We start from the raw sequence: 25901 nt of genomic DNA on the forward strand, positions 1-25901 counted from the left end.
TTGATTCTGCGTTTATTATGTCAATGTGTTATAGCAATTAATTATGACTTCGGCATCCAAGACCATTGTGGCTGACCTCAATAAGGGTGAGAAGCTAAACGGTGACAATTATGATATTTGGCACCGAAAGGTTCTGTACATCCTTGAGGAGCAAGAGGCTTTGGAAACCCTCAACCATACTATGGATGAACCTGAGCATGGAACTTCAGCTCAACACAAGAGAGATCTAGAAGCTTATCAAGCTTAGAAAAAGAAAAATAGCATTGTTCGCATTACGTTGCTGAGCTGTATGCAAGATGATCTCATGTGTGAGTTTGAAAGTTATGATAAAGCTCAAGTTATGTGGGTTACCTTGAAGGACAAATTTGGGGGTACATCTGCCACTAAGCTGAGGAGACTCACCATCGAGTTTGACACATTCCGAAAGCGCCCAAATGTAACGATGAGGCAGCATCTTCGAGAGATGTCAAACATGATTCGTGAGCTGATGACGGCAGGTCACTCCCTTACTGATGAACAGCAAGTTCAGGTTGTTATAAGGTCTCTTCCTAACAATTGGGAGCATATGAAGATCAATATGACGCATAATGAGAATATTGTCACTTTTGATGATATTGCGCGTCATTTGGAATTAAAGGATGAGCGCCTAGAGGCTGCGAGATCCTCTTCTCATGCTTATGTTTATGAATCTAGTTTGCGCAAAGCTTCAGGCTTCAAGCGCAAGAGGAATCTTCAGTTCAACAACAAAGGGAAGAGGACTGATCAGGCACCCAAGAGGGCTAAGACCTTCCGACACAAGAAGCGTGGTGGGAAGAAGGACAAGGCCAAGATGGAGTGCCACAATTGTGGCAAGATGGGTCACTTTGCTCGTGAATGCACTGAGCTGAAAAAGATACCCTATTACTCCATTACTTTGAGTAATGCTTTTGTTTCTAGTACTGTAATGCTTGCTAAATCTCATCCAATGCAGACTGTAGACTCAAGAGCAAGGGACCACATAGCTAGAGACCGAGAAGCATTTGTGGAGTATCGTCGGATACCGCCTGGAAGAAGATGGATATATGTTGGGAATAACTCAAGAGTTGAAGTGAAGGGTATCGGCACATGCAAATTAATCTTACGTGGTGGTCGAAACCTATTCCTGCATGATGTCCTTTATGCTCCAGATATTCAACGAAACTTGGTCTCTGTAGTTGTTCTTATTAGCTTAGGTTATGTATTGAATTTCCATGGTGATTGTGTTGACATTTTGTATGGAACAGTTTATTATGGTTCAAGTCATGTATTGAATGGTTTTATGGTGTTAGACATTGACTATGATCAGTACAATGTTAATGTTGATGGTTGTTTTTCTTTAATTGCATCTTCTAATAACGTTGAGATTGATACAAGTACTTGGCATGCTAGATTAGGTCACATTGGATTGCAAAGAATGCAAAGATTAGCTAGACAAGGCCTTTTAGGGTCAATCACTAATATCCGTATGTGAACATTGTCTAGTGGGAAAAGCAACTAGAAAATCATTCGGTAAAGGGACTAGAGCTGAATTTCCATTGCATCTCATACATTCTGACATTTGTGGTCCTTTGAATGTGAGGGCGAGGCATAGAGCCTCATATTTCATCACTTTCATAGATGACTTCACACATTTTGGTTATGTCTTTCTAATCTCCCATAAGTCAGAAGTATTAAACTGCTTTAGACGATATATAGCGATGGTAGAGAATTAGTTGAACAAAACAATAAAGGCATTGAGAACCGATCGTGGACGTGAGTATCTATCGGAGCAATTCAAGGCTCTTTGTGATGAAAAGAGAATTGTACGATAATTGACTATTCCTGGTACTCCACAACAAAATGGGGTAGTTGAGAGAAGGAGTAGAATCCTATTGGAAATGGTTGGGTCTATGATGGCGCAAGCAAATTTACCTATCTCCTATTGGGGAGATGCATTATTGACTGCTGCCTATATACTTAACCGTGTGCCCTCAAAATCTGTCACTTCCACCCCTTATGAATTATGGACTAGTAGGAACCAGACTTGAGTAGGTGAACAAGCTGATGGAAGTGTGATCGAAATGGAGTCACGAGATGTTACGTTCTTGGAGAACGATTTTCCTAGTAGAGGTGAGATTGATAAGGACTTCCAATTATATGAGATGGAAGATCCTGATAACACACCCACTGATGTTGTAAAGGAAAATGAAGATTTACACAAGACCTAGTGGGAGTATTGCATCGCCTGATGAATTAAATTCAAAAGAAATTCAATTGCGTAAAAGTAATCGTAAAAGTATTCCCCATCGTCGATTTGAGATTGAAGGGGAAGCATTTATGATTGCTCAAATAGACGATGCCAAGCCTAAGACTATTCAAGAGGCTCTCTCATCCTCTGATAAGGAAGAATGGAGAAAAGCTTTGGAAGATGAGATGGAGTCAATGAGGGCAAACCATGTCTGGGACTTGGTTGATCTACCATCCAATCGTAATGCCATTGGAAACAAATGGGTCTTCAAGATTAAGCGTAGGGCAGATGGATCTATTGAAAAGTATAAGGCTTGCCTTGTGGCAAAAGCTTATACTCAACAAGAGGGTATAGACTATGAGGAAACTTTTTCACCAGTTGTAAGGTTTGCCTCAATACGCCTTATTCTAGCCCGGCCCAGCCTTTGTTTTTCTTTTTCCCTTCAGCCTAGCCCACACACGAGCTGGTCATCTCCCTCCTGCAGTCGGTCTTTGCTACAAGACCTGCAAAGAAGAACAGAAACAGAGCAGCAACAGAGGGAGCAAGGGGATCAGTGGCAGGCGAGCGGCATGATCCGCGGGTCGAGGGGGCAGTCCGACTGGCAAGCTGGCAGCTGCAGAGGCCATGCGCGCTGGCCGAGCATAAAACCGGAGGAGAGGACAGAGAGCTAAGGGGGAAAAAAGGTAATTGACACACCACAGAGAAGCACGAAGCATAGAGAGAAATAGAGAGAGGACCGACGCGAGGAAGAGAGGATCCCTCTGAACGGTCAACCATTGCCATTGATCGTTGCCGAAGTCGCTCTTTGCCTCCAACCCCACCGGAGCCTAGTAGACCGCAACACATAGAGAGGCGGAGTGGGAGTTCAAAGGAGAGAGACCGAACCAGAGAGCTCGAGGGAGTAGCTCATTGTCGCTAGAGGTTCATCCGCCCACCGTTGTCCGCCATAGCCCACCATCAGACAAGGTAGGTCTCCTGAACCCCTTGGTCTCGTTTCTGGAAAACGCCGGATCGGAGCTCATGGCTGACCGGTTTGCGTGAGCTCCGGTCCATGTCGCCTTTGCACTTTGCTCCATTGTTCTCCTACGGTATATCCTAAGACCCCTAAAGCGTGTTCAACGCTCGGCTAAGCCGGAGTCCTTCTAGTTCGGTAGTGCAGGCCACATGTTCGACAAAATTCCTCAAAGAAAACCGAGGAGTATCTTGCGTTTTAATGCCTGACCCACCCATTTTTGCCCATGTGCTTGTTGAATCCTTATCGCTTTGCCTATATTCGTCGCGTTTTCCAACGTTTGCGCGAGATATTGGCATATATTTGAATCGACGACTTGTTCCGTTGGAAATAGGGCGATCGTTGCTGGAATAGGTAGTCGGAGAGGGCCGGCGTCGGTCAAGAGGATGACTGATGGGCGATAGTGGTTCGGCGACTTTCCTTAGGGCAGTCAGTACTCACGGAACAGTTGGCGTCGGTCCGGTGAGGGAGCAGCAGAAGCCTCAGCCTATCGCGACTACAGGAGGAGAAGGCCGAAGAAGACGACCGAAAGGGGCAGAAGAAAATAAAAATAAAAATAAAAAGAGAAAGAAAGCACAAAAGGGCTAAAGATAGAAAATGAGAAATGGGCTTCGTTTCGGGCTAGTTTTTGTTTCATGGGCTGAATTGATTGGGCTAAAAAGAGATATTAGAAAATGGACCCTCAGGTGGGTTGAAGTAAAAAAAATCCAAGATGGGCTTTGCGCTGAGAGCTATCCCTATTTCTTTTTTTCTTTTTTAATTCGTGTGGTTTTTTTTAGTGGGCCGAACCCGGGTACGGTCCCGCTCGACTGGTCGGGTCGACCCGCACCCGACCCGGTCCGGCTCCAAAAATAATATTTTTTTGAAAAATATTTTCTGAAAAAAAATTAATTAATTTAATAATTTAAAAAAATTAAATTTTTAAAATTTTTAAAAATTTCGAAAATCCAAAAATAATGGGATTTGGTTAGGACTTGCTATGTATTGCCTTTTTAGTGTAATTAGGCCTTTATTTGCTCGTATGTTGATTATATTGCATGTTTAATTTATATGTTTAACTATGTTTGCAATTGTTTAGTTGCATGTGTTAATTTTTCTGCAATTAAGATTTTGGTAACTATGATTTCTAATTTAATGATTGCGCACCTGCATGATCACCTCACATGTTAGTGGCTAGGTATAAAATCAATCCAAACTGCCTGCCAAAAATTATTTTGTTAAAATGAACAATGTTAGGTACTGAAAGGGCACTAATTAGTTAATTAGTATAATCAAGTACCCAACCCTAGATTCTCTGGTTGCGTAAGAAGTGAGGTATACTCCCATGCCTCACTTGGTTTCTAGCCAACCCTAATAGGCTAATGGCGACTCCTTTTTGCGAAATTATTTAAAATACCCAAATGTCACGTGGAATATGGGCTTGGGAGAGTCTGTGCCTAATCATGGGCCTTAGGCCCGTCCTTTAGGCAATACCCCTAAACCTATTCCCTCCCCCGAGAGTAGGTCGCGACAATATAGGAAAAGATAATTTCTTGATTTTGGAAAAGAAGCCCTTATCACAGATAATGTGATCACTAGCACCTGAATCTATAATCCACGCATCCTTTGAAATTGAATTCATCAAGCAATAAGATGTACCAGTGAAACTCCCAGCCTTATCAGAGGCATCCAATCTTTTTAAAGCTCCCATCAGTTCCTCGACGTCTTTGCTCATAGGTAATCGATCCGTGCATTGGGCTGACCCGACACCTGAAAAAACTTGTGAAGATTTCCCTTTTTCTTTTTCTCCAGGTTTCCCATGTAATTTCCAACAATTTTCAATTGTATGGTGCAGACGTTTACAATAGTCACAATATAATTTACCTCTTCCTTTTTTACCATTGTTTTTTGCAGTTGAAGGAAATCTGTTGCCGGGCTGAAAAGCTTGGGCCAAAGTAGGCCCATATGGCCCTTTTGATCTAGTGGGCTGAAATCCGCGTGCACTATCTGGTCCATAGGAATTTATTCCTCACGGCCCATTGATTCCACGCGGCCCATCTGCTCCAGCGAAGCTACTCCGTGCACTGTTTAAGAAGGGCCTTGTCGCCAAAAATTGGGAGCCGTCCGATTGCTCACCAAAATCGGAACCGTCCATTTGCTCGGCAAAATTAGGGCTAGGGTTTCTCAACCCTACATTCGCCCCCTTTCATCCTCCGACTCCTGGGTTCCTCTGTGGAGAGCGAAAATGGCCTCTTGCGGCCAGAGCCATCGCCTCGCTCCCCTTTCCATAAATCGCTGTCTTCTGTTGGCTCTCCTCCTGGAGAGCGAGCTGATAGATCTGGCCAAGGTTTGGCATGGGATCCATGGTCAGGATCTGAGGTCGAAAGGAAAGGTATGTCTCGTTTAAGATTAGGAGAAACCTAATCGCCTTCTCTCTCTCGCGCATGATCTTGTACTGCTGTAGGATGGGTTCGGGCCAGTCGAATTTTTCTTCGGCCGATTCCATCTCATTCCATAGCACCAATAGTTTGTTATAGACTGTCGCAATACTCATATTGCCCTGTTTCAGATGCGAAATTTGCTGTGTTATGGAAAAGATCTTGATTTGATCTAGCTTTCCATACATTGATCTAGCTTTCCATACATTTCCTTAATGATATCCCACATCTCTTTCGTATCTTCTGTCGGGGGAAGTCCTGCTGCGACTTCGGTTGTGATACAGTTCCCAATCCAAGTTTTGATGAGTTGGTTACATTTTTTCCAAAATCGAGCCATTCGCTCATTGGTCAGAATCGGAATCATTCCGTCGAGAAAACCCTCCTTATCCTTTGTTACCAGGGCACACCAAAGCTCCCGCAACCAACTCGCATAGTTGTCTGGACCCATTAATTGTTGACTGATGAGTTTCAATTCTGGTCCGTCGGCATTCGTCGTGTAAAAAGGGTCGCCGGGCTCCGGCCGTCCTCCGGCAGCAAGGATTGGATATGGAAAAAAAAAACAGGTGAAATCGGGTAGGTATTCGCCCCTACATTCAGTGTATTCGACATGTTTCCTCAACCCGCATTGAAGAAATCCGGGTAGGGATTCGTCCCACCCAGTTCACCTGATCCGCCCGTCTGCTCCTGGCCGAAGGTAGAGCCTCGCCCCACTTGTTGGTTGGTGGGCCACCATCGGTTCGCATGCTGCTTTGGTAGCCCGGCTGTGATGTAGATGGGTTTGTCCCATGGATCCATGGATACGGCATCCACTGGCAAGGATGACCCGAGAAGGGTTGCCCCAGATTAAACTGAGCCGGAAAAGTCTGCCATTGCACGTGTTGAGGCTGGATTTGGCTTTGACTGAGTTGTTGTTCAGCCATAGTCGTCACGACAGTTGAATATGGATTGTGCGTAGTCTGTGGCGTCACATCTCTTGCTGGCTGGTCTTCTAGTGTCGAGGTGAGAGCTTCTGATTTGTTCATTGTAGCAAAGAAAAATCTTTCAAAAGAATTGATTCCTTTCGGTAACTGTTTTGCAGGTTACAGTTCCTCAAGGCAATCAAGATGGAAGCGGAAGCTATGCCAAAATCGTCAGAAGCTCTGATACCATGTCAAAAGATCAAAGAAGAGCATGCGGAAGCAAAAAGAAATAGGAGAAAATTTGTATTCTCTCTATTGAATGTAATCTCTGCATTGTACATTGTATTTAATTACAAAGAAAGAATTAATAAAGGAAAATAAATATTCCCCTATCTTTCTAAACCTAAGATAGACAATATTACATATCAATTTACAATTTGATATGATTTACTAAATCATATCTTCCAACAAATTGTTCCTCACCTTCCAAATAAACTGAAGGATAACAGCTACCAGTTCAAAGGTGAGACCTTTCCTTGTCTGTAATGGAAGATTCTGAAGCCACACTTCAATTCGTGTTATATTATGATCTGAGAAATGGATGTTTACTGCCGGGTTCGTCCAAATCGGTTTCGTCCAGGGGCATGATAAGAAGAGATGCTCCAATGATTCCACATCCTGAGTGTGGAAAGGGCAGGCTGGGCTAGGTTAGATTCTCCATTTGTATAGGTTCTCCGTTGTGGGAATGATATTTCGGCATATGCCATATAGGAACATTCGAACTCTTGGGGGAGTTTGCATCTGCCAAATTTGGCTCCATACAGTGCGGGGTGGCTGAAAAGAGGATGTAGCTAGTAAAATGTTTTTTCTCTGTCTCTAATTTGATGGGATGCACCCTTTACCGAATAAATGCCTTCCTTAGTAGTTGTCCATACTGTTTTATGTGTGTGGCTTGAGGATTTAGTGGCACAGCTAAAACTTCACTCACCATCTGTTCATCAAATAAGATTCTGCGTTTTGCGTCATTCCATCTTTTCTGCCCCAGTATTATCAATTCCAAGACATTCTTTGGTTTTTTGTCTCATTGACTGATAGCATTTGATTTTGTGGCCCTCGTCGCCAAAAAATATGATTTCTGTTCCAAACATTTCCTCATTGGTCCATAGCATTTTGCTTGTTTTTCCTACAACTACTCTATTATTGCCTCGAAATGTGTTGATGCAGCGACATTCTACGACTTTTAGCCATTTCATATTCACCTATCAAAGGGATGATCTAGTCAGAAATGTTATCTAGCAAATTCCTTATTGTCCCCATTTTTTAAGTTAGGAATTTTAAGTTCAAATGAAAATCCTACTTAGCTACTCCTGATCAAATATTGCTATTTCTCTCTCCTGTTTCAATTGTCTTGACAACAATGATAGAGCATTTCAGTGCGTACCATGTTTAGAGATCATCCGCAAATGAAAAATCAACATAATAAGAAGAGTGAGTAGATCGGTATCAACTTCAATTGAATACTGCAATTTGGAACTATTGTGTGCAAATTTGAGGTCAGAAAAGGTCCACTCAGAACAGTTCAACTTGCATTGGTTGGAGGTCTTTTTCTTTATTTATTTATTTATTTAAGTTAAACAGAACAAGCCAGCTACGTTGTGCTTGAAATACACATTTCGCAAATATCTATTCCACCATTCCCTCTCCCTCAACAAACATTTTTTTTTTCAATCGCATCTACAAATTCAACAGAAATACACTCCTCATATTATGGTCAGTCAATTTCATCTTCTATATAAATATTTTCAGAATATTTTAAGAATTCAAATGGTATGTTCACCCAGCAATTTTGGTCTTTCGTTTACCTCGGTCCTCATCAACCAATAGCAATTTGATTTTATGGTCTTCGTAGTAAAATACTATAAATTTTTGCTTCTTCCATGTTCTCACAGACCCTAAGCATTTAAATTGGTTTTCTTATAACTACTCCATTACTTTGTAAAGAATATTGAGTCAGACGGAGAGAGAGAGAGAGAGAGAGAGATCTGCTAAGCGGAGCAAGCTACTGCTATGGCAAGCTCAGATGCAGAAACGTCATGGGGGAGCAAATATCAAGTGTTTCTAAGCTTTAGAGGACCCGACATTCGCGATTTATTTACTGACTTCCTCTACCATAGCTTGACTGATTGGAATCTGCGTCTTTCGAGATGACAAAGAGCTACGTGTTGGTGAATGGATTGATAAATCGCTTCAGTGAGCAATCGATGACTCCAAGGTCTACATACCCATCTTGTCTCGAACTTATGCTTCGAGCCAATGGTGTCTCCGTGAGCTTGAGTGGATTGTGGACAACACCTCCAAATCGAAAGGTGATAAAGTGATCCTACCTATTTTCTATGGCGTGGAACCTAATGATGTTAAGTTGAGAACTCCGCTCTATCATGATGCCATACTCAATTTGGAATGCGAGAAGAAGTTGAGTGATAAGCAAGAAAATGCATGGAGAGAGGCTCTCAAGGTGGTTGGTGCAATAAAGGGGTGGGAAGCCAAGAAGTTTGGGTAAGCTAACTGTTTTCGAGATGCTTGTTTCTCCAATATTCCCGAACCTTAATTATAAGCATAAAAACTCAAATATGATTGAGGTGAGAATAAATGATGAACCTATGCTATGTTTGTCAATAAATGTGAAACTGCTCAACGAGGTCATCTTCTATTATGGGCGAATTATAATATTAATAGCTAGGTAGCTAAATTAACATTTGATTGTAAGCATTGGGAGTAAAAAGAATGGGATAATAATTAAATGCCACGCATGGTTCTATCTAATAATAAATTTTTCAATACGTTAAACATTTCTTCTCATGAACACGTTCAGCTTCTATGGCGGTCACTCGAACATAAATGATAATATGAAATTTCCAAATACTTATATATTTATACGTCTATTTTGTGTGAATGTTGTTGCTAAACTCACGTTGGAATCAAGTCCAAATTTCGGTTCACGACATGGCACATACGTTGCACTAAGTATGTTTCGGAGTGATGTTAATGTCCAATATGGGCTCTTAGAAGATCACTTCTGAATTGTTTTTTGTTTTCTGGACGGTACTTCTAGATCGTTAAGGGCCCATTATTTGGCCAATTATTGTGTAGTTTATTCAGTGCTTGAATAATATCACTTCTAGCTAGGTAATCGTGATTTAGCATTGTACCCCAACTAAAATGGTTGTCCATTGTGCCAGCTATGGTGAACTGATCAAATTTGTAGTTGAGGAGGTCTTGGAAAAGTTGAAGACAAAAGATAGACTGGTGACTAAATATTTAGTCGGAATTGAAAATCGAGTTGTAGCGGTCAAGGAATTGTTAGATGTCAACTTTGATGATGTGCACCTCATTCAAATTCATGGCATGGGGGTATTGGTAAAACGACTCTTGCCAAGGTTGTCTTCAACCAACTCTCTTCTCAATTTGGAAAGCATTGCTGTTTTCTTGAAGATGTATGAGAAAAATCATCAAGTGCTAATGGCTTAGTTGAGTCACAAGAAAAGCTATTATTGAACATCACCGTTCGTGCAGGAACAAACCACATTGATGAAATTGATAATGGAATTAAGAGAATTAGAGATGCACTTTGCAATAAGAGAGTCCTTATTGCATTGGATGACGTTGATAAGGGTGAACAAGTGGAGATATTAGTTGGAAACAGGACTTTGTGTTCAAGATCTAGGATATTGATTACAACTAGAGATGAACATGTTTTGCAAATTAATAAACTAAATTATGGAATTTTATATTATGAAATGGAGTTGATTAGTACTGATCAAGCACTTGAGCTTTTCAGTAGGCATGCATTGAATAGCAACTTGCCTTCAGATGATTATAATGATCTTTCAAGAGAAGTTGTATTTGCTACAGGGAGACTTCTGTTGGCTCTTGAAGTAATTGGTTCACTCCTTTTTCGAAAAACACGAGAACAATGGAAAGAAACATTGGACAAGTTAAGACAAGCACCTCACAAGGGTGTTTTTGAAAAGTTGAACATCAGCTATGACGCCTTAAGTGTCGAGCAACAACCAATTTTCTTGGATATTGCATGCTTTTCATTGGTGAGGATAAGACAAATGCAATTTACTTCTGGGAAGATCATGGGCTTCTCCAAGGTGATGGGGTCAATGTCCTCAATAGAATGTCTTTAATAAAAATTAAAGAGAACAAGTTTTGGATGTATGATCAACTCAGACATCCTAGAAGAGAAATTGTTCACCAAGAAAATCTAACGAATTTTGGAAAGCGTAGTAGGTTATGGATTTGCAAGGAGATCCTTGATACATTAACCATAAAGGAGGTAAAGTACCTCAGGAGAAACCTCATATTTTTCTAATAGAAAATCCTTTACTTCAGCATGCTCTTTTTTTCTTCTTTTCCCAATTTTATCCTTTCCTTTGAAATAGAATATTGAATACCACTCTTTTTTTTTTTTTTTTTTTTTTGCTCTCATTTTGCAGATGAAGAATGTTGAAGGATTGGATCTGGATCTACAACAAGGTTATCTTGATGTTGATATAAAAAGTGAAGAAATTGGAAGGTTTGAGCATCTAAAGTACCTCAAATTAAATGGGGGAACCTTCGTTGGTAACTTTGCAAGTGGTCTTACCGTTTAAGCTGGTTTTTTTTTTTTGGAGTAATCCTTCATCTAAGCCAACCACCGTGCACTTAAAGAGTGTGGTGCACTTAAAGAGTGTGGTCGTTCTTCAATTTTCAGACAATGACTTCATAGATGATTTGAATCTACAAAGCTTAGTCAAAGTGTGTAATATGCTTATTTCTATTAAATTTTCTTTGAAAGTAGTATTTAATCATTTATTGCGTTTATTTTGACAGATGGTAAGAAAATTGAAAGTTCTTTCTCTTATAGCGTGTTACGGAATAACTAGAACACCGGACTTCTCTGGATGCCCGAATTTAAAGAGGCTTACTTTCAAACATTGTGCGAATTTGAGAAAAATTGATGGTTCTATAGGGAAGTTGAAGTGTTTGATTGAGCTGAGGATTTCTTTTTGCTTTTTACTTGGAGATTTGTCTGAAGAAATGGGGGGCATGGTGAATCTGTAGTACTTCTATGTACAAAGGCTTTGTTGGATGACAAAACTTCCAAGTTGACATCATTATGGGAGGTGCATTTTGCAGCTATGCCGTTAACCTTAGTTTCAGCAAATTCATGGGAGTTATCTAGTGATATTGGACTGCTTCAAAATCTGGAAGTGCTTAAAGTCAATAGTCCCAGTTTAAAAGGTCAACTTCCTTATGAAATCAAAAGTTTACCCTTTCTAAGAATCCTAGATTTATCATATGCATTTGTTAGTAAAGTTCTAGAGACCATTAGCATGCTTCCTTGCCTGCAAAGATTGAAGTTGATGCAATGTCATGAAATTCAAGAGTTGCCAACTCTTCCAACAAGTTTAACCCATTTACATGTGTCATCCAATTCATTGCGGGTAATCCCAGATCTTTCAAAATTGACTAATTTGATTGAGCTGGATCTCAATGATACGAGAGAAGGAGGAAATAAAATTTGTAGCGGTGAGTTACAGTGGATTGGGGGTTTATCCAAACTAACTAATTTGAGCTTGGGACTTTACAATGTCCCTGCTCCTACTAAGCTGGTCTCCCTTACCCTATTAAGAACACTTGATTTGTATGGATTTGACTTGCAATCCTTTCCACAACTTCCCTTGTCTCTACAAAAGCTACTCCTTGATAATTTCAATTCAACTATGTCACTCTCTCTGGACCTGAGAAATTTGTAATGTTTAGAGCTCTTTGAGTCTTCAGTGCAGGAATTTCAGCTAAAAGGGGTTCATCTTCCAAATTTGAGGGAGTTGCGGGTGCTAAAATGTGTACCCCTCGAGAAATTCTGGCTATCAAGCATGAGGAAGATGAAAGATGTCGAGGTGAAGGACTGTCAAGAGCTAGTGGAGATCCAATTTTGTTGGTTAGAATCACTGGAGGCATTGTCTATTGAATCATGCAGGTCCTTCAACAGGCTAGTTTATGTGGGGGAAGCTGGGACTGATAACAACGAGTTTGCTAATGAGTTGATTTTGATATAGTATAAGCACCTAAAGGGGGGTGAATAGGTGTAAAAATAATTTCTTGAGATATGAAAGCAATACTGGACTAACAACAGAAAGGAAGCTCTCCTTTAGTTAACAAATCGAACTATGATCAAAGTAAAGCGGAGAGTAAGGAAGAGAAAATTGAACACAAGGTTTATAGTGATTCGGCTTATTCCAAGCCTACGTCCACTCTTCTGCACTGATAGCCCACTGGCTGGATTTCACTATGAACAAAAGAGATATTATAGCACTACTTTCCTTTGATTCCACAGTGTAGATATTCTATCACACTTCCTCAAGGTATCTCAAAGTATAGACTCTCTTTTGTGTACAAGATTTCGCTCAGTAAATGAATTGACTAAGAATCAAAAAGCTTCAGACTTTGGAATTCTTCTATCGGGCACCCTCGAACAACTGGAACGTCTTCCTTTTATACTTCTTTGTGCCATCATACCCGTTGGCACTTACCAAAGGGATTCTTCCAATCCTCCCGTTGGACAGAATCAATTAGGAAGATTATTCGAGCTATTAAAGGAACATGTCGATAGCCCATCAATCCCGCTCGCCCATACAATCGGGATCTTGGTTTCCATAAGTTGAACCTTCCAGGAATACTTCGTCAATCATCGGATCTTTAATCATTCTTGATTTGAATAAAGGAATCCATTATGTCATATCCAACCAAGAGATCTTCTCCAGTCGATAAGGCCAAACTCCTTAATGAAGTAGTTCGATAGCCTTTCTTCAACGGATTAGAAACTGTCAATGAGAATAGACTTTGAGTCTTGAGTCCGTAGTCCGGAGGTCTTCGGACTTTAATAGAAGAGTCTGCAAAACTTCAGACTAGACTGATAGAAACGTTTTGTCGCTTCAAAATATTCCGAATGATTTCTCCAACAGATTAGTCGTGAGGGAAGACTAATCGTTCCATTGAGAGCCTTAAATAAATTGCGAAGTTTCGTTCTGGGGGCTACAATAAGATACTTGAGATACAAATTGTTGGTACAATGGAATCATTGGAATACTTCGAACTTCATAACTGTCGGTATGTGCAAAGTCTTGGTGGTTTGTCAAACTTAAAGAACCTTAAGTCTTTCAAAATCTTTCACAACCATCAACTACGGGTTGTCAAGGGCCTTGAAAATCTAGAGTTTTTGGACGAGTTACAAGTTTGTGGATGCAGATCGTTGGAAAGGTTGATTGATGTGTCGAGCACGAAATTGCTGAATACTTGCCACATGCTAATCTTCGGTTGGAGGAAAGACTTTCGGGGCTTCCTTGAGTCTTACAAACACCATAAGGTGAGTCTCGCAGAACCATCTCTCTATCGTGGAGTTAACATTTGATTAACTGAAAAGAGATTTGGTGTTTTAGTTTACATTTTGTTATCGGACCAATGAAGATGTCATTGACAGAAAAAGATGCATACAGCTTGATCTCTTTTATTTTGGCCCACCAGCAAGTTTTATTTTCCAATTGTGTTTTCTCATTTTTCTCTTCTTATTTTCTACTCCTTTAACCCTTTTTTTGTTCCTTTCCATCCATGAGGAAGTTTCAATTTTGGATAAGCTTGGGGACAAGGTCAGTTGGTATCCAAATAAGTGGAAGAACCTCAGTAATCCAGAAGAAATGTCATTGTTCAGTTTGCTATTATTTAAAAATGTTCTTTTTAATGTTTCATACGTCTTTTCACGTGTCATAGACAATTTGCTCATTGTATGTAAAGGATGCACTCATGTGGTCCACTAGGTTTAACTTAGGTGGAGTAGTGTTATTTTCTTCTACTCATTTAACTTGTTGTTACATATGATGATTCTCTCTCTCTTTCTAACTCATACCATACTTTTACTCAATCATCTATGGTATGCACGAAAACTTACTAGTTGAATGGATAAGTACCAATATTGGAGGTTTTGAGGTTGTGATCTCTAGAACCTGACCTGATAATACATTTGTATGCATGTACAATTTCAAATAGAAGAGAAACTTCAGGTCAATAAACAACCAAGAGGGAAAGAGGAGGAGGGAAGGCTTTTCTACTTGATTTTACTAAGAGAATTTTCAATTGGATGTCATAGTTAATATGATAAGGCTTTGTGAACTTGAAATGTGTATTCATGAGTAATTCATTAAAAAAAAAACTATACCTTTTCCTAAGCATGGCTTTGCCAACGATTGCTTTGTTTTGGGCTAAGAACACCACAAATGCCGTAACTTTTGTACAACGCTCACTTGAGTGCTATAACTTATTTTTCGACCACTTAAGTGCCATATCTTCTATTAAGTCTTTACTTGAGTAACATATGTGGCATCCCAAAATTCAAGAAAACCTCTAGAGGAATTAAAGCCCATAATTAGGTAATGAAATTACCTATGGTTTATGTTTTAGCCATTAGTTTTCTCTTAATACTAAGTGATATATGCTTGTGTTCATGAATTTTTTTAAATTAGTACTATAGGATAAATTAATGAGAATAATCTATTCTTGGCTATGCACCTCATAGACTAAATTCCTATAAATAAAATGTTACAAGATTTTGGCCATGTGGAATTTAAAACTTAAAATCTATAAAAGAAAGAATAAAAGGTAAATTTTGATTTTTTTTTTTAGGTTTGGGCCTTAGGCCCAAGAGTGGATTTTGATGGGCCAAGATGGCTGGCCCATTGAAGCACAAGGAAGTGTGACCGTCGACCAAGGGGGGGGGGGAGGAGTGGCCGGCCCACTTCTTCCAAGCCCAAGCCCAAGCCCACCTTGCATGAGCTTTGCCAAGTGGCAAAAAGAGGGTTCCATGCATTGGCTATTGGGGAGGCACCTTATGATTGCCAATGATGGAGTTTAGGGGAAACAAAAGGGGGAGAGAGAGTGGCCGGTTGAGGGTTTTCGTCCAAGCAAAAAGAGAGAGAGAGAGAGAGAGAGTTGCGAGAGAGAGAGGGAAGCCGAGAGAGGAGGAAGAAGGAGCCGCTCGCTGTCCGTTCGCCGTCCGTTCGCCGTCCGTGTGCCGTCCATGTGCCATCATTCTCTTGATCTTAAAGGCAAGTTAGGATCCACTTTCTACTCTTGCATGCGTGTCTTACATGTGTGGTTGAAATAGTGTTGAATCTTGGGTGTTTAGAGGTAAGGAACCGAAGCTAGTGTGGTTTGTTCTTGAGAAAGCTTGCTGATTTCGTGTATACCGCCTGACCCAGAAACTTGTGGAAGCTTGCATGCGTGTTTCGAGTTGTATTTTGACTTAGACTCCTTCATAAAAGTTGTAGAAAACATCGCAAAGTATGACATACTAAAATTTGGGACAAAATGGTTGATATTTAAGGGGTGAAACCCTCTTCCTACCAAGATGCTAGATCTGGAACTGCTTTGCTGACCTTTTGGTAGTTTTGGTGGGTTGCATCTTGCTTTCTACCGAGAATTTCCCTTCGACTTCTGCATGAAACTTGTAGAGAACATCCTAAAGACTAACATACTCAAATTTGAGGTAAAATGAACAAGTGTAGCCTAGTGAATCGACTTTCTTTTGAAGACAGCAAATCTGAAAATACGGTACTGGATACCCGAGAATTCTTGGACCTATATGATGACTATTCTTTGATAATTTCACTTAGATTAATTAATTAAAGTTATAGGGGACCTTTTGAAGCAAAACATATCCAAATTTCAGAGGAAACGAAGAACAATTAGTGGGTGAAAACTCGATATTTCGGAGATAGCTATACTAGACGTTTCGGTGCTAGAAGCAGGAGCTTCGGACGCCTATAGAAAATTATCTAGAATTAATCTCGCATAGATGTCTTCATGAAAAATATACTTTAGGGTCTTTACTATAACCTGGTAATATTTCATAATTTTTGGAGGTCATTCGGGTATTTTAATCGAATTATTTCAGAAATTGCGCAATCTGTCTCTATCCGAAATCTCATGCTGTATTTGTGTGGATTACATCTTCTTGTGTGAAACCCTTTAGGGCACGTGTTCTCCACGAAATTGTTACCTTATTGTCTTGTCTATCTCATGTCCTGATTTCATGATTTTTGAAAATCATATGGATATTTAATTCAAATGTTTTCTAAAATGGTATAAGCTGGAATTTAATAAACTTCAAAAAGGCATGATAAATGGACTATTCTAAATTGTATGGACTCCATGAATGGTATTGTTATGAATGATTGTGTCTTGCTGCATGTATGATCATGATTGGAGATGCATGTATGAATCAAAGGATGAAAGTGATCTTGTTTGCCATTACATCATGTGCCATGTTGAGTTGAGACATAAATTGGTGAACATGAATAATGATAAATGAGGAAACGGTTGGAAGCGGTTGATAATGCCCTGGGAGTGTCAGGATGCCCGGGATGGGGGGTGCCGGATGCCCGGATTGTATTGAGATACATGGTCGGATGTCCTCGGGAGTTTCGAGATGCCCGGAATGGTTGGGTGCCGGAATCCTCGGAGGTTTGTGCCCGAGGGGATGCCTCGTGATGCCAGTTGGGATGCGAGATGCCCGGACTGTGGGGGTGCCGGATGCCCGGTGGCCATAAATAGTTGAATGCCGGAGGTTTTTCTCGTGATGCCAGGTTGGGGTGCGAGTGGTAAAGTATGGGATGAAATTGCTTATCCCAAGAAAGAGAGATGTGGTGATCAAATTGAAAGATAAAAGTGGAAATTGAATCATGCACATGTGATATGATGACATACGTATGGATGTGTGGCATGATGATGATGATATGTGTATGATATGATGATGATCACATATGGCATGATAATACATGTGTGTGACATGATGATGATCACCTATGGCATATGATGATATGTGTATGACATGATGATGATTAGCTATGGCATGATGATATGTATGTAATATGATTATGATGAGGATGTATGATGGTATATGCATGGCTTCAAGGTAAGTTATGCTTGGATGCATGAATGACATGTATTATGCTATGATTGTTTTATATGATGCATTGAGTGGTTATTGGATCTTTTACCTGCAGAGTGGCTGTACTCACCCCTTCGAGGACCAACATTTCAGATCATAAAGATGCCGCTCCCTGCTGTCACGCGGGGTGTCTTTTACAGCCTTCCATCGGATGTGGAGGTTGAGTGTGCGGAGATCGACTGTCCCACCATTCCTGGTCTGACGTTTCTTCGGGTGCGCGCGATAGTGATGTATGATGTGGGCTTGGCTGGGGGCCCTGTCATACAAGAGTTCATATCCGTTCACGTTCGTCGAGATGGGGTGATGCGAGGGATGTTGCCGCCGCCACCGCCTGATGCACCTAGATGGGTGTGATGGCTGCGTGAAGGGTAGAGAGCCGGTGTTTCTTTTTGGGAGCAGCCGCCGCTGTTAGATGGAGGACGTCATGTGATTACTTTAGGGATCGAGAGTCTCTTTTTGGGGGTTATGGCCGAGTATAACTAAAAGTCTTGGCCTTTCTTTTGTTGTACCGACCCGAGAAAATACATCATGCAAATATATAAATAAAAGTGGCATGGCTTTATCTTTTCCTATGGTACTTAGTGGTGTGCATCGTATCGTATCATGGTTGTTGAAGGGGGATTGTAAGACTCGTTTATGCTTCCGCAGATAAGATGCGCTTGGACCGTTTTCAATATATATATATATGCCTAGGAAGTAAGGTACTTCTTTGGTAGGATGTGGTGACCTTGGGCGCTTCGGGGTGCCACATCCGGTGTTGTTTTAGTATTAGACCAAATGGTTATAGGTGGAGTGATAAGGAGCCTCATTTGGAAATTGAGGAACATGATGACAATGCACAGCATAGGATATAAACAAAATAATTGATTAACTTTGAATAACGGGTGATGAGTAATCACTCGTAGATCCCTGGTAGTTATTATGAATTGCTTTTTGGTACCAGTAACATGTATACGTTACTTATATAGTAGTAGTAGCTGCTTTGAATGGAGATAGTGAGCCTCGATTATTCCTGAGGCAATGCTTGGAAATTGTAGGAAAGTCATGGTGCGAGCTGGAAGTGCTCATCTATCAAGGGCTGAAGCCTCTACTGCAAGGGCTGAACCCCGGATGGAAGACATCCTGCAAGCATTAGCCAATATTGGAAATCTGATGGAAAGACAAGCGCAAAGAACAGGGAGCGAAACGCCGTACTCAAGGACTGGTGGAGCAATTTCTAAAGCTGAAGCCACCTAAGTTCAATGGAATGGGAAGTCCTGAGGAGGCGGAGCAATGGATTGATGGGATGGAACAAATTTTCCGGCTGTTGGACTACAATGATGCTGAGAAAATAACTTTGGCAGAGTACCAGTTGGAGGGAAATGCAAAGTTTTGGTGGAGAGCTTTGAAGAACATAATCTTTCCACCAAGTACTGATGTTAACTGGGAAGAGTTTGTGAGAGCTTTCAATAGAAAGCATTTTTTTGACTGTGCTAAGGACAAGAAAATTTCGGAATTTGTTCAATTAGAACAAAAGGAGCTGACAGTGGACCAATATGAGGCTAAGTTTTCTGAACTGTTTAGATATGCTCCTAAACTGATTGAAGATCAGGAGGAAAAGGCTAAGAGATTTCTGAAAGGGTTGAGAACTGACATTATGAAGCAACTAGTGCCTTTGAACATAAGGGATTACCATGAGATTTATGAAAGGGCACGGTTAGTGGAGCAGGAACTGTTAAGAGAGCGGTCGGATTTTAAGAAACCGCTGAACTTTAATGATGTGAGAAGGGGTAAGAGACCCTATTTTGGTCAAGGTCAGACTTGGAATGTGAAGAAGAAGAGTAATTTTGGAAATTCTGGGGGAGCAAGGAATGGCCTGAATATAGGGAAAGCACCCTATCAGCCTGATGTTTGTCAAAGGTGTAATGGGCGACATGGCCCAGGACCTTGCAATGGACGATTGAAAATGTTTTGGTTGTGGACAAGTGGGTCATCTCAGGAGAAGTTGCCCACAAGAAAGGTCGCAAATGAGTGTTGGCTCAATGCGATAGGGATATCGTAGTGTCAGTTAGATCAAACTTACAAAGGAATCCTCGGGCCACCACCAGCACAAGGAAGGGTGTATGCGGTCACCCAAGAGGAAGCGGAAGCTTCCAAAAATGTCATCTCAGGTACGATCCTTATCAATGGTAAAAAGGTATATGCATTGTTTGATACGGGTGCAACGCATTCATTTATGACTGAAATATATAGACAATTGAATAAGATAGAAACTATGCCTCCGGAGACGCCTCTTTGTGTTTCCATGCCTTTAAAGAATATGGTATTGTCTACGCTGGTGTGTGGAAATTGTAAGATATCAATGGGAGGAAAAGATATGGAAATAGACTTGGTTGTAATGACTATGTATGATTTTGATGTTATTATAGGAATGGATTGGCTTCGTAAGTATCGAGCCAAAATGGATTGTTATAGAAGAGTGATCCAATTCGTCTTACCTGATCGGTCTAGTTGTGAATTTTTAGGAGGTCAGACCCACCTACCTATAGCACTTATTTCGACAGTAGAAGCTTGTGCGTTACTTGACAAGGGATGTCAAGGATACCTAGCCATAGTCAAAGATTACGCTAGAGAGGAGCCTAAACTTGAGGAAGTTCGAGTAGTTAACGAATTTCAAGATGTATTCCCTGAAGAGTTGCCTGGATTACCACCAGAGTGGGAAGTTGAGTTTGAAATTGAATTAATGCCTGGAACAGGACCAATATCTAAAGCCCCGTATAGGATGGCCTTAGTCGAGTTAAAGGAATTAAAGGCGCAACTGCAAGAGTTGCTTGACAAGGGATTCATTAGGCCAAGTGCTTCAACTTGGGGTGTACCAGTCTTGTTTGTGAAAAAGAAAGATGGATCGATGTGCTTGTGCATTGACTATAGGCAGCTGAACTAAGTGACCATTAAAAATAAATATCATTTGCCTAGAATTGATGACCTGTTTGACCAACTCCAAGGAAGTTCGGTCTTCTCTAAGATTGACTTAAGATCAGGATACCATTAGCTAAGAATGAAGAAAGAGGACATTCGTAAGACTGCGTTTAGGACTCGTTATGGACATTATGAATTCCTAGTTATGCCATTTGGATTGACTAATGCGCCGGCTGCATTTATGGATCTAATGAATAGGGTATTTAAGCCTTATTTAGACCAGTTTGTAATTGTTTTTATTGATGATATTCTGGTATATTCAAGAGGCCCTAAAGAGTATGAACGGCATTTGAGGATAGTGTTGCAAACCTTGAGAGATCATAAGCTATATGCCAAATTTAGCAAGTGTGAATTTTGGCTGGACCAGATAATATTTTTAGGGCATGTAGTGTCAGGAGGAGGAATTGCAGTAGACCCTACGAAAGTAGAGATGGTAGTAAATTGGCCGAGACCGACAACACCTACTGAAATACGGAGTTTCTTAGGACTGGCTGGTTATTATAGGAGATTTATTGAAGAATTTTCACGACTGGCAGGTCCTTTAACTAAATTGACCCGAAAGAATATGAAGTTTGAGTGGAATGGGGAATGTGAAAGGAGTTTCCAGGAGCTTAAAAGGAAATTGACCTCGGCTCCAATCCTGCCTATACCGACAGGATCTGATGGTTTTACAATGTATAGTGATGCATCTCACAAAGGACTGGGATGTGTTTTGATGCAGCATGGCAAGGTCATAGCCTATGCATCTAGACAATTAAAGCCCCGTGAACTGAATTACACAGCGCACGATTTAGAACTAGCAGCTATAGTGTTTGCCTAGAAAATATGGAGAAACTATTTATATGGGGAAAAGTTTGAGATTTATATGGATCATAAGAGCTTGATAAATCTATTCTCACAAAAGGAGTTGAACATGAGACAAAGGAGGTGGATGGAGTTGTTAAAGGATTATGATTGTGAGATAAGATACCATCCAGGGAAAGCGAATAAGGTAGCGGATGCTCTTAGTCGTAAGTCGGCTATGGAAATGGCAAGTTTAAGAATGGCAGAATGGAACTTGTTAAAGTCTGTAGCGGACTCGGAATTTAAATTGGAAATGGATTGTCTTACAAATATGCTTAGTGCATTAAGAGTTGAACCCGAAATTATTCAGAAAGTTAAGACCTTACAAGAATCTGACCCAGAGATTTTGAAAGTGAAAGACACTGTGTCTTTAGGAAAAAGACCAGAATTTCAAGTCTCTGAAGATGGAGTGGTAAGATGCCAAGGACGACTCTGTGTTCCCGACGGCAAAGAATTAAAGAAGGAAATTTTGTCGGAGGCACATAGGAGTAACTACAATGTTCATCCAGGAAGTACAAAGATGTACAGGAATTTGTGTCAGCAATTTTGGTGGAATGGTATGAAAGCAGATACGGCTAAGCACGTTTCTCAATGTTTGACGTGCCAGCAAGTAAAAGCAGAACATCGCAAACCCGCAGGACTTTTGAGACCGTTAGACATACCATAATGGAAATGGGAACATATAACAATGGACTTTGTGCAAGGATTGCCAAGGACATCAAGTGGTCATGATTCTATCTGGGTAATAGTAGACCACTTAACTAAGTCTGCTCATTTCCTAGCAATTCGCATGGATTACCCAATGGACAAATATGCAGACATATATGTAAGTCAAGTGGTACGCTTACATGGTGTTCCAATGACTATTACCTCAGATCGGGATTCAATATTTACTTCGAACTTTTGGCGAAGTCTTCAAATTGCATTAGGAACTAAACTCCAGTTTAGTATTGTTTTTCATCCTCAGACAGATGGACAAACAGAAAGAGTAATCCAGACATTAGAGGATATGTTGAGGGCTTGTGTAATTGATTTTAAAGGAAATTGGGATGAAGATTGCATTTGGTAAAATTTGCATATAATAATAGTTTCCAAAAAGTATAGACATGGCTTCCTATGAAGCATTATATCGAAGGAGATGTAGGACTCCTGTCTGCTTGAATGAAGTAGGTGAAAAGAAATTGACAGGACCTGAACTGGTACAAGTTACCATTGAAGCTGTTGAAATTATCAGGAAAATAGTTAAAACTGTTCAAAGTAGGCAGAAGGACTACGCAGATAGGCGTAGAAGGCCTTTGGAATTTAGTATAGGAGACCATGTATTCCTTAAGGTATCTCCAATGAAAGGAATATCTCGATTTGGAATGAAGGGTAAGTTAAGCCCTAGATTTGTCGGACCTTTTGAGATACTTGAAAGGATAAGGGATGTAGCTTATCATTTGGCGCTGCCTCCTAAGTTGGGAAATTTGCATGATGTGTTTCATGTATCGATGCTGAGAAAGTACCAGCCGGATCCTGGTCACATACTCAATCATGAAGCCATCAAAGTGGATGAGAAAGTGAGGTACATTGAAGAACCTGTGCAGATATTGGATCGAAAGGAACAAATTCTTAGGACTAAGAAGATTCCTCTGGTTAAGGTATTATGGCGACATCATGATATGGAGGAAGCCACATGGGAAAGTGAAGATCGTATGAAGGAAAAGTACCCCTACTTGTTTCAAGAAGGCACGAGCGGTGTCTAATTTCGAGGACGAAATTCTCTAAGGAGGGGAGAATTGTGGCATCCCAAAATTCAAGACAACCTCTAGAGGAATTAATGCCCGTAATTAAGTAATGAAATTACCTATGGTTTATGTTTTAGCCATTAGTTTTCTCTTAAGACTAAGAGATATATGCTTGTGTTCATGAATTTTTTAAATTAGTACTATAGGATAAATTAATGAGAATAATCTATTCTTGGCTATGCACCTCATAGACTAAATTCCTATAAATAAAATGTTACAAGATTTTGGCCATGTGGAATTTAAAACTTAAAATCTATAAAAGAAAGAATAAAAGGTAAATTTTGATTTTTTTATATTTAGGTTTGGGCCTTAGGCCCAAGAGTGGATTTTGATGGGCCAAGATGGCCGGCCCATTGAAGCCCAAGGAAGTGTGACCATCGACCAAGGGGGAGGGGGAGGAGTGGCCGGCCCACTTCTTCCAAGCCCAAGCCCAAGCCCAAGCCCAAGCCCAAGCCCACCTTGCACAAGCTTTGCCAAGTGGCAAAAAGAGGGTTCCATGCATTGGCTATTGGGGAGACACCTCATGATTGCCAATGATGGAGTTTAGGGGAAACAAAAGGGGGAGAGAGAGTGGCCAGTTGAGGGTTTTTGTCCAAGCCAGAGAGAGAGAGAGAGAGAGAGAGAGAGAGAGAGAGAGAGAGAGTTACGAGAGAGAGAGGGAAGCCGAGAGAGGAGGAAGAAGGAGCCGCTCGTCATCCGTTCGCCGTCCGTTCGCCGTCCGTGTGCCGTCCATGTGCCGTCGTTCTCTTGATCTTAGAGGCAAGTTAGGATCCACTTTCTACTCTTGCATGTGTGGTTGACATAGTGTGGAATCTTGGGTGTTTAGAGGTAAGGAACCGAAGCTAGTGTGGTTTGTTCTTGAAAAAGCTTGCTGATTTCGTGTATACCACCTGACCCAGAAACTTGTGGAAGCTTGTATTAGTGTTTCGAGTTGGATTTTGACTTAGACTCCTTCATAAAACTTGTAGAAATCATCTCAAAGTATGACATACTAAAATTTGGGATAAAATGGTTGCGATTTAAGGGGTGAAACCCTCTTCCTACCAAGACGCTAGATATGGAACTGCTTTGCTGACCTTTTGGTAGTTTTGTGGGTTGCATGTTGCTTTTTACCGAGAATTTCCCTTCGACTTCTGCATGAAACATGTAGATAACATCCTAAATAATAATATACTCAAATTTTAGGTACAAATAACAAGTGTAGCCTAGTGAATCGACTTTCTTTTGAAGACGGTAAATCTGGAAATACGGTACTGGATACCCGAGATTCCTTGGACCTATATGGTGACTATTCTTTGAAAATTTCACTTAGATTCCTTAATAAAAGTTGTAGAAGACATTTTGAAGCAAAACATATCCAAATTTCAGAGGAAACTAAGAACAATAAGTGGGTGAAAACTTGATATTTCGGAGATAGCTATACTGGACGTTTCGGTGCTAGAAGCAGGAGCTTCGGACGCCTATAGAAAATTATCTAGAATGAATATGGCCTAGATGTCTTCATGAAAAATATACTTTAGGGTCTTTACTATGCCCTGGTAAAATTTTATAATTTTTGGAGGTCATTCGGGTATTTTAATCGAATTATTTCAGAAATTGCGCAATCTGTCTCTATCCGAAATCTCATGCTGTATTTGTGTGGATTACATCTTCTTGTGTGAAACCCTTTAGGGCACGTGTTCTCCACGAAATTGTTACCTTATTGTCTTGTCTATCTCATGTCCTGATTTCATGATTTTTGAAAATCATATGGATATTTAATTCAAATGTTTTCTAAAATGGTATAAGCTGGAATTTAGTAAACTTCAAAAAGGCATGATAAATGGACTATTCTAAATTGTATGGACTCCATGAATGGTATTGTTATGAATGATTGTGTCTTGCTGCATGTATGATCATGATTGGAGATGCATGTATGAATCAAAGGATGAAAGTGATCTTGTTTGCCATTACATCATGTGCCATGTTGAGTTGAGACATAAATTGGTGAACATGAACAATGATAAATGAGGAAACGGTTGGAGGCGGCTGATAATGCCCTGGGAGTGTCAGGATGCCCGGGATGGGGGGTGCCGGATGCCCGGATTGTATTGAGATACATGGCCGGATGTCCTCGGGAGTTTCAAGATGCCCGAAATGATTGGGTGCCGGAAGCCTCGGAGGTTTGTGCCCGAGGGGATGCCTCGTGATGCCAGTTGGGATGCGAGATGCCCGGAATGTGGGGATGCTGGATGCCCGGTGGCCATAAATAGTTGAATGCCAGAGGTTTTTCTCGTGATGCCAGGTTGGGGTGCGAGTGGTAAAGTATGGGATGAAATTGCTTATCCCGAGAAAGAGAGATGTGGTGATCAAATTGAAAGATAAAAGTGGAAATTGAATCATGCACATGTGATATGATGACATACGTATGGATGTGTGGCATGATGATGATGATATGTGTATGATATGATGATGATCACATATGGCATGATGATATGTGTATAATATGATGATGATCACATATGGCATGATGATACATGTGTGTGACATGATGATGATCACCTATGGCATATGATGATATGTGTATGACATGATGATGATTAGCTATGGCATGATGATATGTATGTGATATGATTGTGATGAGGATGTATGATGGCATATGCATGGCTTCAAGGTAAGTTATGCTTGGATGCATGAATGACATGCATTAT

General features: G+C 40.6%; 1 protein-coding gene across 1 annotated transcript; it reads left to right on the plus strand.

Moving 5' to 3' along the window:
* Positions 1-5481: 5481 nt before the first annotated feature.
* LOC104435355 (disease resistance protein RML1A-like) lies at positions 5482-10101 on the plus strand. Its single transcript, XM_039307092.1, has 4 exons — positions 5482-5628; positions 6753-6803; positions 8846-9129; positions 9813-10101. The coding sequence occupies exons 1-4, from the start codon at positions 5482-5484 to the stop codon at positions 10099-10101; spliced, it is 771 nt and encodes a 256-aa protein (XP_039163026.1).
* Positions 10102-25901: the final 15800 nt, after the last annotated feature.

Source organism: Eucalyptus grandis, chromosome 2 (assembly GCF_016545825.1).
Source record: "Eucalyptus grandis isolate ANBG69807.140 chromosome 2, ASM1654582v1, whole genome shotgun sequence".
NCBI lineage: Eukaryota > Viridiplantae > Streptophyta > Magnoliopsida > Myrtales > Myrtaceae > Eucalyptus > Eucalyptus grandis.

Bases quoted from the DNA above. Each gene is read 5' to 3' on its own strand.
- LOC104435355 (XM_039307092.1), top strand. From the start codon at position 5,482: ATGGCCTCTTGCGGCCAGAGCCATCGCCTCGCTCCCCTTTCCATAAAT. The intron at 6,804-8,845 runs GTCAGAAGCTCT...GATGACTCCAAG, and splicing joins GCGGAAGCTATGCCAAAATC to GTCTACATACCCATCTTGTC. The intron at 9,130-9,812 runs GTAAGCTAACTG...CCATTGTGCCAG, and splicing joins TGGGAAGCCAAGAAGTTTGG to CTATGGTGAACTGATCAAAT.